This window comes from Phragmites australis, chromosome 11 (assembly GCF_958298935.1).
Source record: "Phragmites australis chromosome 11, lpPhrAust1.1, whole genome shotgun sequence".
In the NCBI taxonomy this organism is placed as follows: Eukaryota; Viridiplantae; Streptophyta; class Magnoliopsida; order Poales; family Poaceae; genus Phragmites; species Phragmites australis.
In genome coordinates, this window is record NC_084931.1 from 23,319,888 (window position 1) to 23,337,011 (window position 17,124).

Genomic DNA, 17,124 nt, shown 5'->3' on the forward strand with positions numbered 1-17,124 from the left:
TGGCCACCAGCATAACCATCAAGACAAGCCCTACCTTGGCCGGCAAAACCAGCGCCTCCTCCATGTCGACCACCATATCCTGGTCGGCGCCCACAGAAACCCCACACACCCCGATGACCGTAAGAGTTTGCACGAGGCCACCCTTGGCCGCCATAACTAGCATAGTCACCACGTCTAAAACCTACGCCATAACCCTGGTTAAATCCTGGCATGCCACCTTAGTATCCACCAAAACCACCATCATTGCCATGTCCAAAGTATCCTTTACCACCATTGCCAAAGAGAGATCCCTGATTCATGCCACCACGTCTGGCCTCAACTCCTCTCTCATTCACAACCCCACGGCCAGCAACACCTCCCTTTTCCCCATCTTGCGCCATTGTTCTCCACATGACCTCTACACAATTTGGTAGAGAAGCAGCAGGAAGAACAGTCGCCGTAGAAGGATGAGGGATATAAGGTTGTGACGTAATTAATGTGAGTAGTTGTTTAGGTCTTCCTGATCGCATGAAAAGAGTTTTGAGGCTAGCCGAAACATGAAAGAATGCCATCTTGCTTCCATTACGGACTAACACAACCTTTGATGAGACCGGCCTTGGTTGAAGCCCAGGACAATGTTGAGCCTCATGTGTTGAATTTGGCATCTCCAGCTCCTTCGGTGCATGCAAATCATGATCCACTTTTTTCTCTCATAATGAATATGAAATTTGAACTTGTGGTCCCGCTTGTGTCTCCTACAACATCGTCATCTCCGTTTCTAGTGATAACAGCCTGACTGGAGTCACCAACTTCGGCGAACAACGATTGCTCTTATCCGTTGCTAGTAGTGCTGACTTAAACAACTGAGGTACAGAACATCGTCTCGCCATCGCTAATCATTTATCCCAGACAATTGCATTACCCAAGGTCTTTGGAGGTGAAATTCGCGGAGGAAGCAAAGGACCACGCAATGGCCTTAAGCTCTGATGTTGTTGCACAAATGTATGCACAAGCTTTCTGGCCAAAGAGCCATTCTCAGCTACACCCGGACTAGATTCCGACGATTGAATCTCACCTGCTTCCTGTCGCAATTGTTCCTTAGCGGCGAGCACCTCCGCCATCGTGTAACTTGCCTTCCACCGTATGGATAACTTCCACTGATGTTGGCATTGCAATTGCATCATCATTAGGTTCTTCGTCCTCCAAAGATGCCCAGAACTTGGACCTCCCCTTATGCCAATCCGCCAAGGGATCGAACCTTCCATCCTATCAATTATCCTGCCAACTATGAACCGGTGTACGTACCTCATTCGATGGAGACAAAGCAATCACCATCAGCCTCCGTTTGTGGCGTTTTAGACAATCCCAACCACCTCCTCCGGCCACCTCAGGAGTCTTCCTATGACACTAGAACCTCTGGTGCATAGAGCTCCTAAAGCATCGGACCCTCTGGTGCACCGCGCCCTGGCGGGTCGGCTGGGCGCTGCAGGTGTGCCGCCACCACCGGCACTAGCGCTAGCTGATGCACGTAACTTAGGATTACTTTACATTGCAAATGCATGCACACCTAAGTCTCTGTTTTGCCTCTTGTTAGGTTAGAGATCTGGATATCCTATTTGTTAAACTAGAAAGTGTTCATAGGTTGATGAGCTTTTTTGTGGTGGTGGTACAACAGAGTATATAGCATCGAGCTATCGATCGTGAATTCGTGATGAAGTTTAACATGCAAAAGCTGATATGCTTTCGAAATTGATCAGATGCGGACTTTCCTCCAGCTCCCGTCCTTCTTGACCAAGAGGATTGAAGATACAGAAGCAAGGCAACGGATCTCGACCGTCGGATTGGAGATCGAATGGCTCCGGTCAAGATAATCCGGTTGGTAAGCTCGCTACTGTAACTGAGCTGAAACCGACGCTGCAGTACGGCACTACCCATTCAGTGGACACTAGCAGGAGCATTTCTTGATTTTTGGCCTTCTGAAGCAGAGCGTAGACTCATCTACGCTGCGAAATAAGGTCATTTCAAATTATTGACATAGGAATAAGTGTAAGATGTTTTGCAGAGTGAAGAGTTCTACGTCTGTTGAAGTCTCACGTGATATGCAGCGATTTCTCAAGTTTTGGGCCTAGAATTCTATATTTGGGTGGAGCATCTCAGCATCTGTGCTCGAACGGGGAAACCTACCATGTACAGCCTTACAGAATCTACGCCTTCTTTTGTCCATTCCTCGATCCTCGAAACTAGCTTGCTAGGCTTTCACTAGACTGTTAAACACCCCTAAAGACCCAATCATGCATGCAGTCCGTCCACTTGTAAAAAATGGATCTCTGAAAGTACATCATGGAGAAGGTATATGTGCGGCCGCGTCGTGTAACTCGTGTTAGAAAAAAAAAGGCTTGAATTTCATGAAAAACATTATTTCGAGTTTTCAATCAGAAGATACGTGGTGCGAACAATCAAAAGATGAATAATGCCCCTTTTGGCTACTAACACAAAGTTTTGTGACCAATCCGCGTACCTAGGCCGCTGCAAGAATGCCTTTCAAGTATGTACCGACTGAGTGCCGTTAGAACTTAGAACACACGTAGGAGTACACAACAATGGTAGCAGTGGTCCAATAGTATCCTGCACACATCTGAGCAGCTCTTCACTCCACGTGAACAGGTTTACCAAAGACCATGCCAAAACAGCAGCCGAATAATTCGACGCGTCTGAATGCTCGTGCTCCGAATCGATGCACGTCGGAAGGGGACGTGAAAAGATGTGCCCCCTCCTCCATCGCTGCCGCTCTCGTGCAAGCTTGGTTTTTTTTATAAAAAAAAACGAGCCATGATTGACGACCGGGCCGTGAGCTAGGGGGAAGTGGGATGCACTCGTGGACCGCTCCGGCCGCGGATCGCATTCGCCTCGCCGAGCAACGAACGAATCGTCCGGCTCGGCATGTGGCGCCACCAACTTGACAAGAGGCGGAGAGAATGCGCCGATGTCCACGGCTGCGGCAGAAGGTTGGCAGAACGGGCAGAATGTTTGGCCAGGCGATTTATTCTCGGGTGGTGCTGATCAGCTGATGTATTCTTCAGCGACTTCTTTCTGGAGAGGGCATCTGTTTTCTAAGTCGTTGAGATCGCACAAGTTTTCTCTTGAGCACTCCGAAGCAAGTACAGTAATTTACTATCACACGAATGCCAGCCAAACCAATCGACAGATTTCCAATACCTCAGCTACGGACGGGGAAATTTTAGCAAGCCGAGGTCACATAATTACATCAACAGTTCTCCACTGAAATGTTGAATATCTAAATATGAGTATATACGTCTAAGTAAATACACTACATACAGACAGAGTATACCACGCATATGTATAATAACTCTGAATACTATGGAACCAAATCTGCGGTACCTGGTATACTCGAAAATCTAGAAGATGTATATTAGGAAAGTCTCGCTTGATTATCCAACATGAGAATGACTAGTATCTAAGTGGGATTCATCAGCTTTGTCTTGGATAAAATAGAGGACTCTCTATCAGTCACGGCTGTATAGTATGTGGCATATCAGCCCTATATAAAATGAGGACCCAGACCCGAGGGAGGAGAGAGGAAAAAAAAACTCACGCATCTGCAACTCGACGCAAGCATCAAGACCATAGAAAATACTCGGCGACTTCAGTCATAGATTAGCTTAGATCTGATCTGCTCCTTGTAATAGGTCTAGCCACATTATTTGTACTTGAGAAAATACATATACATCATCATCCATATATGACGTAGGGTATAATTCCAATCGGAGGCTCGAATCTGTCTACATCGTGTGTTTCGCTTCGTCTTCAATCCTTTATCTCGAAAGTACCCTAGTCAATTATGGACATACTGAGCATCGACTAGTGGTGAAACCCGACGACAAACCTGTGGTGCGGAAACAATGAAGGTTTGCAGATGATAGAAATCAAACTATCCAGGAGGAGGTAAACAAACTCCTAAAGGCGGGTTTCATTCGAGAGGTTCGTCATCCTACGTGGCTCGCAAATCCCGTCCTCGTGAAGAAACCTAATGGTAGGTGGAGAATGTGTATAAACTTTACCGACCTCAATAAAGCATGTTCCAATGACCCTTTTCCTCTTCCTCGCATCGACCAGATCATCGACTCTACGGCGGGTTGTGTATTGCCGTGTTTCCTAGATGTCTATTTGGGGTATCACCAAATTAGCATTAAGGTAGAGGACAGGAAGAAAACTACTTCTGTTACTTCCTTCGGTGTATTTTGTTATGTAAAGATGCCTTTTGATTTGAAGAATGCTGGTGCTATTTACCAAAAGTGTATTCAAAACTACTTACAGCCCTAGATCAGGCGCAATGTTGAAGCTTATGACGATGATATTGTAGTCAAGTCTAGAACCAAAGGCGCATTGATTAACGACCTTAAGGAGACATTCGATAACCTCAGGAGGTATTGTATGATGCTTAATCCCGAGAAGTGCTTGTTTGACGTTCCATCCGGCAAGCTTCACAGCTTCCTGGTATCAAGTTAGGGCATCGAGGCCAATCCACGTAAAATTGAGACGCTTGACCAAATGCAGTCACCTCAAACACTGAAATCAAAAATTGACAGGATATATAGTAATCCTTAGTCAATTCATCTCCAAGATGGATAAACGGGGGATGCCTTTCTTCGAGTTGCTAAGAAACACGTCTGGTTCTAGTGGATAAAAGAAGCGGATAACGCCTTCTAGGATCTAAAAAGGTATTTATCGACTCCATTGATTATAACACCGCCTAACGAAAGAGAGTTATTTTTGTACATTGCAGCAACCGCATAAGTTGTAAGCATGGTTCTGGTGGTCGAGCAGAAATGTCTTAAGAAAAAGGCCAAGTCTAGAAACCTGTTTACTACATGAGCGAAGTCCTACACAACGCTAAGCTACAGTACTCGCAAGTGCAAAAGTTGCTATATGTAGTATTGATGTCTTCCCGAAAGCTACGACAATATTTTCAGGCACACAAGGTCACTGTTGTGACAACATTTCTGTTGAGAGATGTCATATGTAATAGGGAGGCTACTGGATGAATCGTGGTGCATACATAATAGGGATGCTATAGGATGTCATATGTAACAGCGACTGAGCTCAATGAGTTCGACATATACTATGCACTGCAAACAAGCATTAAGTCAGGACTACTAGCGGAATTCATCGCTGAATAGACAAGTGTTGAAGAAACAAAGCCAAGTGTGATTGAGGACCACTGGACCCTCTTCTTTGATGGATCGCTCACGCTTCAAGGCTCACAGGCTGGCATTGTACTTAAATCTCCAATGGGCGAGGAACTTAGGTACGTTGTTCAGTTAAATTTTAAAGCTTCCAAAAATATTGCAGAATACGAAGGACTGGTAAACGGGCTCCACATAGCTTTATCACTTGGAATCAAGTGACTTCTCATGAAAGAGGACTCACAGCTAGTCATAAATCAGATGCAAAAGGAGTACCAGTGCTCGGACGACAATATAACATCTTATCCGAATGAGGTGCGAAAGCTTGAGGAAAAGTTCAAAGCGCTAGAAGTAACACACATCAAAAGGATTGATAACTCTGGTGCGGATGAGCTTGCTAGACTTGTTTCTTCTCGAGCATAAGTGCCCATGGGAGTCTTTATTGAGAAACTCCTTAAACCATATGTTGTGATAGTTTGGTGAACGAATGCTACCTAACTCGACCAACAGTCAAGTTAGGTCAGTGAGGCAAAACTTGCAAACACGGTAGATGGACTATTCGAACGCGAACCAACTTGGATGACTCCGTACCAAGCCTATCTCGAAGGTTGAGACATCCCTGACAATGATGCGTCTGTAGAGAAAATTACTCGTAAGTCCAAGCTCTACGCTTTGATAGACGACAAGCTCTACCAAAAGGGGAGTAATAGAATCTTGATGAAGTGCATCACTTAGAAAGAGTGCAATAAAATATTGCTCGATATCCAGGGAGACATGTGTGGTAATCATGCGTCTTACTGCACCTTAGTCAGAACAGCTTTTCACCAAGGATTCTATTGGCTGACTGCCCTCCAAGATGCTTCTGAGCTGGTCAAAAAGTGTAAAAGCTACCAATTTTTTTGGAAGGCAGACCACTCGACCACCTAAGTTTTGTAAACAATTTCTCTTTCTTGGCATTTCTTCATCTGTGGCTTGGATATCCTGAGACCGTTCCCAAGGGCCTAAGGTGGTTATAAGTTTCTATTTATGGCTATCGACACGTTCACTAAATGGATCGAGGTCAAACCCGTGGGGAATATAACCATAGAAACGGCTAAGAAGTTCATGAGGAGCATAATTACACGATTCAGAATTCCACATCGGATAATGACATACAATGGTTGCTAGTTCAAAAGTGAGACCTTTATCGCATTCTGTGAAGAATTTAGCATCAAATTTTGTTTCACTTCAATAGCTCACCCTCAAAGTAACGGTCAGGTTGAGCACGCCAATGTTATAGTCTTACAGGGTATCAAAACTCATGTTCGACAGGCTAAAGGCCTACTCAAAATGATGGGTGAAAGAACTTCTCTCGGTACTATAGGTTGTTCGCACTTTGACTAACAGGGCTACCAGTGAACTTTCTTTCTTCCTAGTCTACGGAGCAGAAGCAGTGCTCTCGATAGAATTGAAGTATGAATCGCCTCGAGTGGGAAGTTACTCGGAAGAAGGGCAGGAGCAACCAAGAGCGGATGATATCAATTTATTCGAGGAGTATCATGATCGAGCATCCATTCGAGCGGCTAAGTATCAACAAGCATTGCGTAGATATCACAATCAGAAAGTCCAGTCCAGGAAATCACTGCTGAGGAACTTATTTTACGAAATGTGCAAAACCAGGCCTAGGGCCATAAGTTATCACCTAGGTGGGAAGGACCCTATATAGTAGTCGAAGTAACTCGACCTGGATTAGTACGACTATCTACTCCAAATGGTGAGATACTCAAAAACTTGTGGCACATTGACCAACTCCGGCAATTCCATTCATAGATGAGGTAAGTAAAAGGTAAGTTGATTATATTCTAATCAGACTAACTATCCTGTTACATATTATTAACATAAAGGATTTCGCCTAGCTCTTGCGAATAGTGTAGATCCACCATCTCCAAGAGTTCAGAAGTATGTAAACCCCTACTTGCTCTCAAATGAGTCGAGTAATCTCTTTTGTACTCTACGAAGCGGCAACTGATCGCCTCAGGGATTGGTCATCAAGCAACGCAAGGGCCAAGGAAGGTGGTTGAGGCAAAGACCCTACTGACCGACGCTGACGATGCCGAGTGACCCTCCATAGGATGCGAATGCAATCTGACGGTTGTTGATGGAGAAGATGACTGCACTTTCTTCACCATGAGAGGCTCAGGGGCTCCATCGCTGAAGACCACCTTGGCGACCCGGTCGATGATCTCATTAAGATCACCACCATCTTCATTCCTATTACGTCTTAAAACCATAATCACGTAATTAAGTCTACTTATGCATCATTAGGGTCATGATTAATTTCGGGACAATTTATTTTGGAATGCTAGTGCAATTCATTTAAAGTCAATCGGATGAGAGAAGGTAATTCGAGAGAGAAAAGAATAGAATCGCATTAGAAATGTCTTGTTTCTCTAACACATGGGACCCACAGAAGTGGGCCAACCACCTCTCTCTATCTCTCCCACGTGCAGCAGCCCCTCCCCTCACTCCATTGCTCCCCAACGGCCAAGGAATCAAGGAGCACTCCCCCTCTCTCTCAAGCACTTTCCCCTTCTCCCCAAAATCCGACCTCAAAAGAAGGATTTAAGGTAAGCATATGGTACTCATGTGATCAAGAGCTCATAAGCCACCCATCCATCCAATTCATTTTCGTTTTTTCGAAAGATTCGAGCCGATTTTGACCCGTTTTGGTGTTCTTGGTTGAAGAACGAGGAGCATCGGCATTCTTCCTCTTTCCGAGCGTCCCCTCCATCCCCTGACGGTCACCAACCTCCACAAGCAACGTGGGTAAGTCCCTTAGGTTTTTCATGGCAAGAATGCATGATTTGGTTGGTCAATTTTGAGTTTGGAGCGAAAGTTGTGAGTTCTTGAATTCTTGAGCTTTTGAGCTAAAATAAGGATTTGGATGAGATTTGAGTTAGGAATCGAGTTGCTAGGTTGTTGAATGAATCCTAGACTCCATGAACTATCCCACACATATTTTCCTTTGGCTTGGAGAGGCTCGCAAATCAAATCAACCGAGTTTTCCCCCTAGAAGAAACCTCTTTGCTCAACCCGGATTCTCCGGATCAACCCAGATACTCCGGGTAGCCTAGTGAAAACCCCATTGAATTGTATTCAAAATTCATACGGAGTTAGTGTGTAATTTAAGTCTAGAACCCTTTGTATAGTGCATATGCATGTTTGTGTAGCATAGATTTAACATGTGAGTGGAATCGACCGAGGAAAAATACTTTAGAACTCAACTCGGCCAGAACCCGGGTAGTTCGGATTAACCCGGAGAGTCCGGGTAGATTCGTTTTGGAGTTAGCAGAGAGCCCCACTCAAAGCCTCACCTGGAATGTCCGGCCCAACCCGGAGTATTTAGACTCACCCAGAGGTTCCGGGTTAATCAGAAAATGGCTAACTGAGACGCCAATCCGGAGGATAGCCCTTAGGTTCTGGCACCCGGATACTCCGAGTTCAACCTGGAGTCTCCGGCCTCCTGTTATTTTTCCGGAGTGGTTTAGTTCACAAGTTTTGTTGTTCTTCGTATGTCATACACTTTAGCTTGTTGTTGCGTATATTGTGGCATACATTGTTGCACTTTATTCATACTCATCATCGCATGTGTTCTTCTTTAGTGAGCGAAGAACTAGAGAGTGACACGACTGTGGTTGAAGGCGATGATAATCTATCGGACTTCTGCGAGTTTTACGCGGGTAGCATTAGGCGGTCACCTGAGCAGCAAGGCAAGCATCTAAGCATACTTCTCCCAATAATTGGTATCTCATATGATATCAATTGATAAATATGCTTTATGTAGGTTATGCATAAGTTCGAATCGATGTTGAGTTTATGATGGGTAGAACCTATGTTGATACACTAATTCTCTTATCTTGAATAATTACTGATACGTATCCTTATAGCCTAGGTTTAATATGATGTTGTCTAACTTAAAATGGTATTTGTGATGATTAGCAAGTGCTTAGGTTCTCGGTAGAAGTCGAGCGGTGAAATGTTTCATCGTTCGCGAGCATAGGCTTTAATTACTTGCACAATGATCATAATGATGGTTTGATGGTGTTGGTTGAATAAGTGGTGAGGATGAGTCGAGATGTGGCTGGTGTTAGGGGTTTTTCTCCTGCCTAGATGTGGAGTTCTCTTGGGTAAGTCGGGATACAAACCCGGACACCGTAGATCGCTTGCATCGTTTAAGCATTGATCATTGTTACAGTTAGCTTTAGCACTTTCCGTGCTTACTATATGTCGCATATGGGAACGATAAGCTAATTACCTTTGTAGTTGTGGCTTTTTGGCGTGCGGGTCGATGATGTCGGGCATGAGGCCGGTTGGGGTTTCCATTTTGCTTCGGAGTAGTTCTAGATGACCCCCGCACCTACCGACGCATGATCAAACGGTCAGGGCTTATTGGAAAAGGTTGACATGAACTCCCCTTGTATGGACTTGTATGGTCATGCAAGATGTATGGTCCTCAAGTCATGTAGGTATAGGAGTACTCTTGCAGGGTATAAAAATATTTTGGAATGTCGCGCTCTCGGTCATAAGCATGCTTTCATCCATTTTCAGTAGTCGTAGAGTTACGAATATGGATTGAGGTGGTTGATGGGTTGAAATGGTGCTTTACAAATTTTATTTCTATGATTCCTTTTACTTTATGTTCAGTTGATGTTTATGGGCTAGTTTGTTACTTTTGTCAAGTATAGATACTCACACATGTGCTATCAGCGAGAGGGAGTTGGTCTTTAGCTACTTCACACCCACCGAGGGTGGTGGCAGGCATGAGTAGGCAACTACTCAGAGGTCATGCTTTTAGGGTGAAGCCTAAAGACATATGGCTTCACCACCTTTTGTGGTCTATAGCTTTTGTTTCCGCTGCATAGTTTCTCTTTTGGCTTCGAGTTAATCAGTTTTAGTATCCTCCTAGATCTCTTTTACTGTAAATTGTTAAACTTGTAAATACTTAAGAACTTGTAATATAATTTAATTACTTGCTCTTTATTAAGCTTGGTTGTGATTGCTTATGTTGGAAAGACATGTGTTCGGATCTTCGGCATAAAACACGTGCCGGGACTACCGGTATAGTATTCTGCTTAATCGTTGGAGTCGTGATTAAGTAAATGATCAAATTAATGATTAATTAGAATACTTTTTGGATGGTTCCTCACAATTCCCCTCCAGCCCGTCTAGCATTGTCGACTTATGTGCCTCTCGTTCCACGGCATCGGCGTCCAGGAAATGCCGGAGGTGGCAGGTGAAGGACCAAGGACCTCCAACAGACATTATGTTCCTTCTCAACTCAGGCTTTTCGATTGATTCCTCCTCGTCGGAGGAAACGATGATGACACTAGGTGAAACCATGACGAGAGGCCTTGGGGCTAGAGATCCTACTCCCCCTATTTCTGAACATGGCTTAGGAGATAATGATGGAGTGGAAGCCATGTTTCAAGTTCTATGAGTTTCTATTGGGCAATGGGTAGGGAGAAAATGAAGGATACAGGGTGAAAATAGACAGCCCTGAATGTACCTATTTATAGCTGTGGAAACAGGTCATACTGTGGAAATGGTGCCATCGTGAACTAATAGTACATTGAGAAGAAACTTAGAAGGGTAACGTTGAATCCACATCGTAAGAAGGATTCAATAACCAAGATCTGGTAGTCGAATCGCCAAGATAGGAATTCCTCACCAGATGCAGGTCTCCAGTCGACCAGATCGTGACGAGGCACTATCCCTTCAACTTCAAGCTCTTTTAGCTGTGATTCTTACATCGACGAAGTTGCCCAGACTTCAATCAGGTGCTTCATTTTGTCTATCTGCTCGAGGGAGGCGCCAGTGGTCCTCACGTCTAGTTGCTTCTTCGACGAGGAAGTAGCAAAGGTCTTCGTAGGAGAGCTGGAATCTATGAGTTCATGTCTTCTGGTGGCGACACGTGTTTGGGTGGAGAAAGATTGAAACTTGTGTGAGAAGGTCAACGGCAGAAGTAAGGAAGAATTGCTATAGTCTAGGTTGGTACAGATAAATAGCCAGAAATTTATCATCTTTTTAGTAACCACCCCTGTCTCTACGGTGCCTCGATCAGCGTGGAAGGCAAGATGATAGTGTTAGGTGAATCTCTGCACACTCGTCTGCACGCATTAAATGCTCCTATACCCAATGTTTCAATTTCTACTCAGAGATGGATGTCAAGAAGTCAAATTGTTCAAGCCTTTCTTGAGTCTCAAGTGGGAATAACAGTAGGGCGCTCAACCCAAAAGCGTTTTCACTCAACACTCGGAATAGAGCATATTCTTACTCGATTCTTTCGACTTTGAGTTTGATCTACCTTACTCGACTAAGCTCAGACTTAGTAGAAATCCTTACTGTTGAGTAGAACTAGGGGACTGCTATAGAATATCTAAATATGTGATATATATATATAAGGAGTACACGATATATGGATAGGACATACCATGCACATATATAACAACTCTGGTACTACGAAACTAAATCTGTGGTACCTAATACACTAAGAAATCTAGAAGATGTATATAGAAAGGTCTGGATTGATCACCCAACTCAAAAACAACTAGTATCCAAATTGAATTCATCTACTTTGTCTTGTTAGACAAGATAGATGACTCTCTATTGACTATGACTGGATAGGAGACAACATATCAGCTTGTATAAAGCGGGGACTCAGACCCCCGAGGGAGGAGAGGAAAAACTCGCACATCTACAACTTGACGCAAGCACCAAGACCATAGAAAATACTCGACGACTTCAGTTCTAGATTAGCTTAAATCTAATCTGCTCATTGTTATAAGTCTCATCACATTGTCTCTACTCGAGAGAATACATATATATATATCATCATCCATATAGAACATAGGATATTACTCTAATCAGAAACCCAAATTTGTCTACATCATATGTCTCGCTTCGTGTTTAATCATGACCTCGAAGGTACCTAATCAATTACGAATATATTATCAAAAATTAATCTTTAACAGATATATTATCAAGAATTAATCTTATAACTACAGCTTATAAATTCTGACCTGTCCTGTAGGTACATCCACCGTGGAGTTGACACAACTACAGCTTATAAATTCTGACCAGTTTGCTCGATCACATTCTTACAACATTTTACTTGGGCGTCAAACTTTTCACAAAATATACTTGGGCATCAAACCAAAATCAATGAAACAGACAGAAACTGTTGCTTGCAGTTGCAATCATATGCATTGCAGCGTATTCAGAATGGCGGCACCGTACACTGAAAAGAACAGTCCTAGAACAAAAGCTGAGATTGGCTATCAACCAACCGAGTCTTTGCACAAACACAGCATCAACAGTTTATAGGGTCTAGGCCAGGCATCTTGAAGAAAAAATATATCGAAAAGATATTGTAGGGTCTTCACACACCCAGGTCCAAATGAGGATGCAATCCATTATGATTAAGAGTTTCAAACGCTAAGAGGGTAATATAACTAATTTAGTAAACTCTGCTTTCATAAGAAAGTTTCTCACACAAAGGGGCAAGAAATTGACGAACCCCAAATGGTTTGCTATTACAATAGACGTCTGGTCAACGTAAATCAAAGTAAAATAAAACACACATACACACACCACAGGTTACACAGTTCATAACACTACTACAAAGGTAGCTGTAATCTTTTACCCTCCGTGGAAGATAGAAGAAATGCATATAAAAATTTAAATGAGAAATTCCTTATCACGAATAAAGAATAATATTAATGCAATCATTAGAATGACCCCAGTAAGAAAAATACTTGCATTGAGAATGAACATGGGATGATGAGCCAAAGTATGACAACCATTAAGCGAGCAACTCACAAACAAAATATAGGCCCCCATGCATTTCAGCCAAGATAGATTCGTTTTTTTCCCTTCATTTTTCATGCACAATGATTTCATAGAAAGACGACTTATCTCGGCCAACAGTCAAGGTACACAAGCATGGTTCGATACACAAGAAAGTAAAACTTTTTCAACCAACTGCAGCTGGGACCAAAACAAGAACAAGAAACAAATGACAATTTTTACTTTTCTTATTCAGTGGCCTCTTACCTACAGGGTAGGGGACACTAGGAAGATCCTCCCCTGCAGTAAGAAGACCACTCGTATGAACGAGGTGACAGAGCAGGATCCATTGGATGATTGCTGTCGTGCAACCCAGGGATGCCTGCACCACTGAGGTTTCCAGGTGCCCTTGCGGATCTTCCGCCCATGAACATGGTTGACCATGTGTCTGACAGCCGCTCCCTCTTTGCTGCTGGGTTCAACAACGTTGTGTCTACGCTCCAGTCTACCGAGGTGTAGTCATAAGGTGCTAGCCCATTGGTTCTCCAATCAGCATGGGACAAAGTTGAGGATGGCTCAGATGAGCTCCATCCCCTAAACGCCCCATGTGATGACACCACAGCACGGGAAGAGGATGTACCTCCAGAACCCCAGGTGCCACCCCAACCATTGGCAGCCAGCTCTATAGGATTGGAAACAAAACTTTGTTGGTGGTTTGCATGTCCAAACGGCTTGGCAGAATTAACACTGTCCAAACTCATATTCTGTAGTCCATGACCTAATCCACCATTCAATATCATATCCACACCTGATGCACCATTTAAGTACCATTCCCTTGACGATGGTTCTGATGCAAACATACTATGGCTTGTGGATGGTAGGCTTTGCTTGGTAGCTGCAGATTGAGGACGCTGCATTACAATTACTGATTCTCGCAAACTTCCATTTGGGATTGCACTTTTCACCTCATTTCCTCCTGCCACATGTCGCATGTTTGACTTCAGTTGCGGTACAGCAACAGGCAAAGGAGAAGACACCACGTAAGGAACTGATGGAACTGAGTTGGCATTAAGCCGCCTCTTCTCAGGTGGAACAAATTGTTGACGACCCATCTCTGGCTTAATTGATGCGGCCAATGGCTGAAAGCCTTTAATTGCAGGTTCCTTTGAACCATTACCATTTATCAAAAGCTTATAGTTTAAGTCCTTCTCCTCTCTCCTCATTTGTTGAGCACCTATTGAAGAAAATCCATTTGTTTGAGGCCTTGCAGGATTCTGCGCAAGCATGACTTGCTGCTTGTTAGCCAAGCCACTTGAATCACCAGATCCCTCAGGCTTAGATGGGACTGTAGTTGATTCTTGCTTGTGTGCCTTCAAGACCTCCTCAGCCTTTTCTAGATCACCCTCACAGGAAACAACTGCCCTTTCAACCTCCTGCTTTGTACACCGATATTTCGCCTCCAAGCTCGCAAACTTTGCAAGCTCATCAGCTATATCAATCTTCAAGTTAGCTCCAGACTGTTGATCTGCTGCAAGTTGCTGCTTGGTTTCCTCACTGCCATCAAAGTTGCAGAGCCAGGTAACAGACTCCTCAACACATCCCTCATTCTGTATTAGGGCCATCGTTGCTTGATCTGATGAGAAACCCATCGCAACAAGCTTCTGTGAGAGTGCCTCCAATTTTCTGGACATTAGATAGCCCTTGCAACGCTCATGTAATTCCTGGGCACGCCTCTCCTTCTGCCGTTGATGCTTCTTCTCATTCTTCTGTCTGATCTTCTCACGTTTATCAATATCACATCCAGGAACAGAGTCCACTCGAGGTGCAGTGCTGGTTGATTTTTCCTTTGGATCTTCTGACTCACCAGAACAGCTACCATTGTTGGAGGCACAATCATAGTCTCCTGTACCATGGGAGCTACGAGAATGCCCATCTATTTCATCTGTATTCCTGAATTTATCATTACCTTGGCTACCCAACAAAGAGGCTGATGGTTCCAGAACATGGAACTTTCCAGAGAGGTTGTTGTAAGTACTTGCAAGTGTACCATTCCCCATTGGCTTTGCAGCAACCTTAGGTTGCTCTTTTGCAGCTGATCTGTTCTTCAACTTGGACTTGGATGCAGACGGCATTTTTGAGAAGTGATTACACTGTCGTTTACTGCAGTCAAATTTTGTCAAATATTAGCACGCGAAGAAAACATATGTAGAGTTTTTCACCAAAAAAAAAAGAAGAAAAGAAAAATTTTGTGACATGGGTACAGATCTTCTTGGTAAATGAGGCAAGTTTAATAATGGCAAATAGAGAATATCAATTACATCCAAGTAAATGATGAATTAAAATGGTACAGTAAAGAGATGTGTATATCCAACCAAATCTAAGAACAAAAAACAGCAAGGCCAACTTAAACGGCCGTTACGTAGAGAAAAAAGTACCGAAACACCATGATCCATATGAGAGCTAACGTAATAGCAATTAAGAGGCCTGAAGAGCTGATAACACGTGCATGTCGTGTTGCTCGCTACGCAACAATGAGTGCAAATTTCCCATACCCAAAAAAAACAACTAAATCAGACACATTTTAGCTCCATTTCCATTTTACATGCAACCTATGTCCAGTGATGATGTTTTCTTCTACAATAAATTGCGCTTGTTTCGGTCTCCCAAACCCCAAAATCAAGTAACGGAAAACAACCTTGCGCACATAACGACAAAACTAAGACACAAGATATCCACTACAAGATCACAGACTCTGAAACTCCCTGCTCATAGGATTGGCTCCGAGTATATTCGCTTATGTTCCCTCTTTTGTCGGATTATCGAATCAAAAAAAGAATCCTACACCTATCATAACGATATTTTTGTCCGCATGGGCATTTTGCGTTTATTGTCCTCTAAATAAACATCTTTTGGATTTCCCATCCCCCTCTGAAATTCTAATACCTAATCATCAGCCCCTCACCTCGCCCCCTCCCCCACCTCGAATTCCCCAAAAATTCTCCACAAGAAGCGTTCCTAAAGGTCCATGCACCCGCAGAGCACCCGCCACCTTCGCTGACACCGCCGAATCGCGCGATCCCCTGGCGCCAGACCGCCCGTCCCCGCGAAAAATTCTGCGGGCGCGAACTGCCGGGCCACGCGCCCGCCAGCCGCTTCCCCGAGCGGTGGCATTCCCGCGTGCCCGCGGATCAAACCGCGGGACCGGACGCCACGCCCGAATCGAATCGAGACGGAGAGGGATCAGAGAGCGAGAGAGGAACAGAAGGAGGAAAGGGAGGGGCAGGGAGACGAGGAGCTTACCGGCGGCGGCGGCGTAGGGTTTTGGCCTGCAGGCGGCGGGGATCGGGAGGGGGCGAGGGATTGGGCGCGGGCGTGCGAGAGCTTTCTAGGGTTTGGTTGGTTGACGCGGGTTGGGGTGAGGAGCTTTTCTAGGAAATGGAGACGAGGCGAGCAAGACCGCGAGCGAGAGACGGGACGGGTTGGTCTGTTCCGCGTGTGGTGTGGGTGGGACGGCGCCAGCGCCTGGGTGACTGACTGTCCGCGTGCGCGCCGGCGCCCCCGCCCGCGAGATCGTCACGGCACGGCGGAGGGGTAGAGCCGTTGAGGTGAGAGTATTGGGCCAGCCCGACTGCAAGATAGGCCTGGTTCGGCCCAACTATTCGAACATTGCCTGCTGAGGCCCAATTATGCGAGCGCTGAGACCGGCCCATCGAAAAACCTCCTTTTGTCATGCTCAACGATGATTGTGAATTGATAACACGTTTGTTCAAACTTAGAGATGCTACGCAGGGATTTCCAGTTGCTTATAATTTTTCTTTTGACAGGACATGGATTCAAGATTCATGTGGCCTTAGATTCTGAGATACCCTTAAGTTTCAGCAGTCTGTCCACACGGGATTTCAGGCTTCAAGAGGGTTCAAAATTGTAGGTTTCAACTTTCATGCATGCATGACTGCATGAGGTTTCATTGTAGGCTTCAGCAAGTCTCCAAGACAAACCTGGCTCTGTTGCAGGTTTCAACAAGTTTAAAATGGAAATCATGATAGACACAGAGAGAGAAGGAAGAAACCTGAGTGGCTTGCAAGTTTCACTTGAGAGATCAAAAGTAGCAAGGGGA

General features: G+C 44.5%; 1 protein-coding gene across 1 annotated transcript; it reads right to left on the reverse strand.

Moving 5' to 3' along the window:
* Nucleotides 1-13,036: 13,036 nt before the first annotated feature.
* Nucleotides 13,037-16,553, reverse strand: LOC133884603 (uncharacterized). The gene is made up of 2 exons (XM_062324067.1): nucleotides 16,308-16,553; nucleotides 13,037-15,167 (listed from the first exon to the last, which is right to left on the reverse strand). The coding sequence occupies exon 2, from the start codon at nucleotides 15,137-15,139 to the stop codon at nucleotides 13,292-13,294; it is 1,848 nt and encodes a 615-aa protein (XP_062180051.1). The 5' UTR covers nucleotides 15,140-15,167; nucleotides 16,308-16,553; the 3' UTR covers nucleotides 13,037-13,291.
* Between the last annotated feature and the right edge of the window lie 571 nt (nucleotides 16,554-17,124).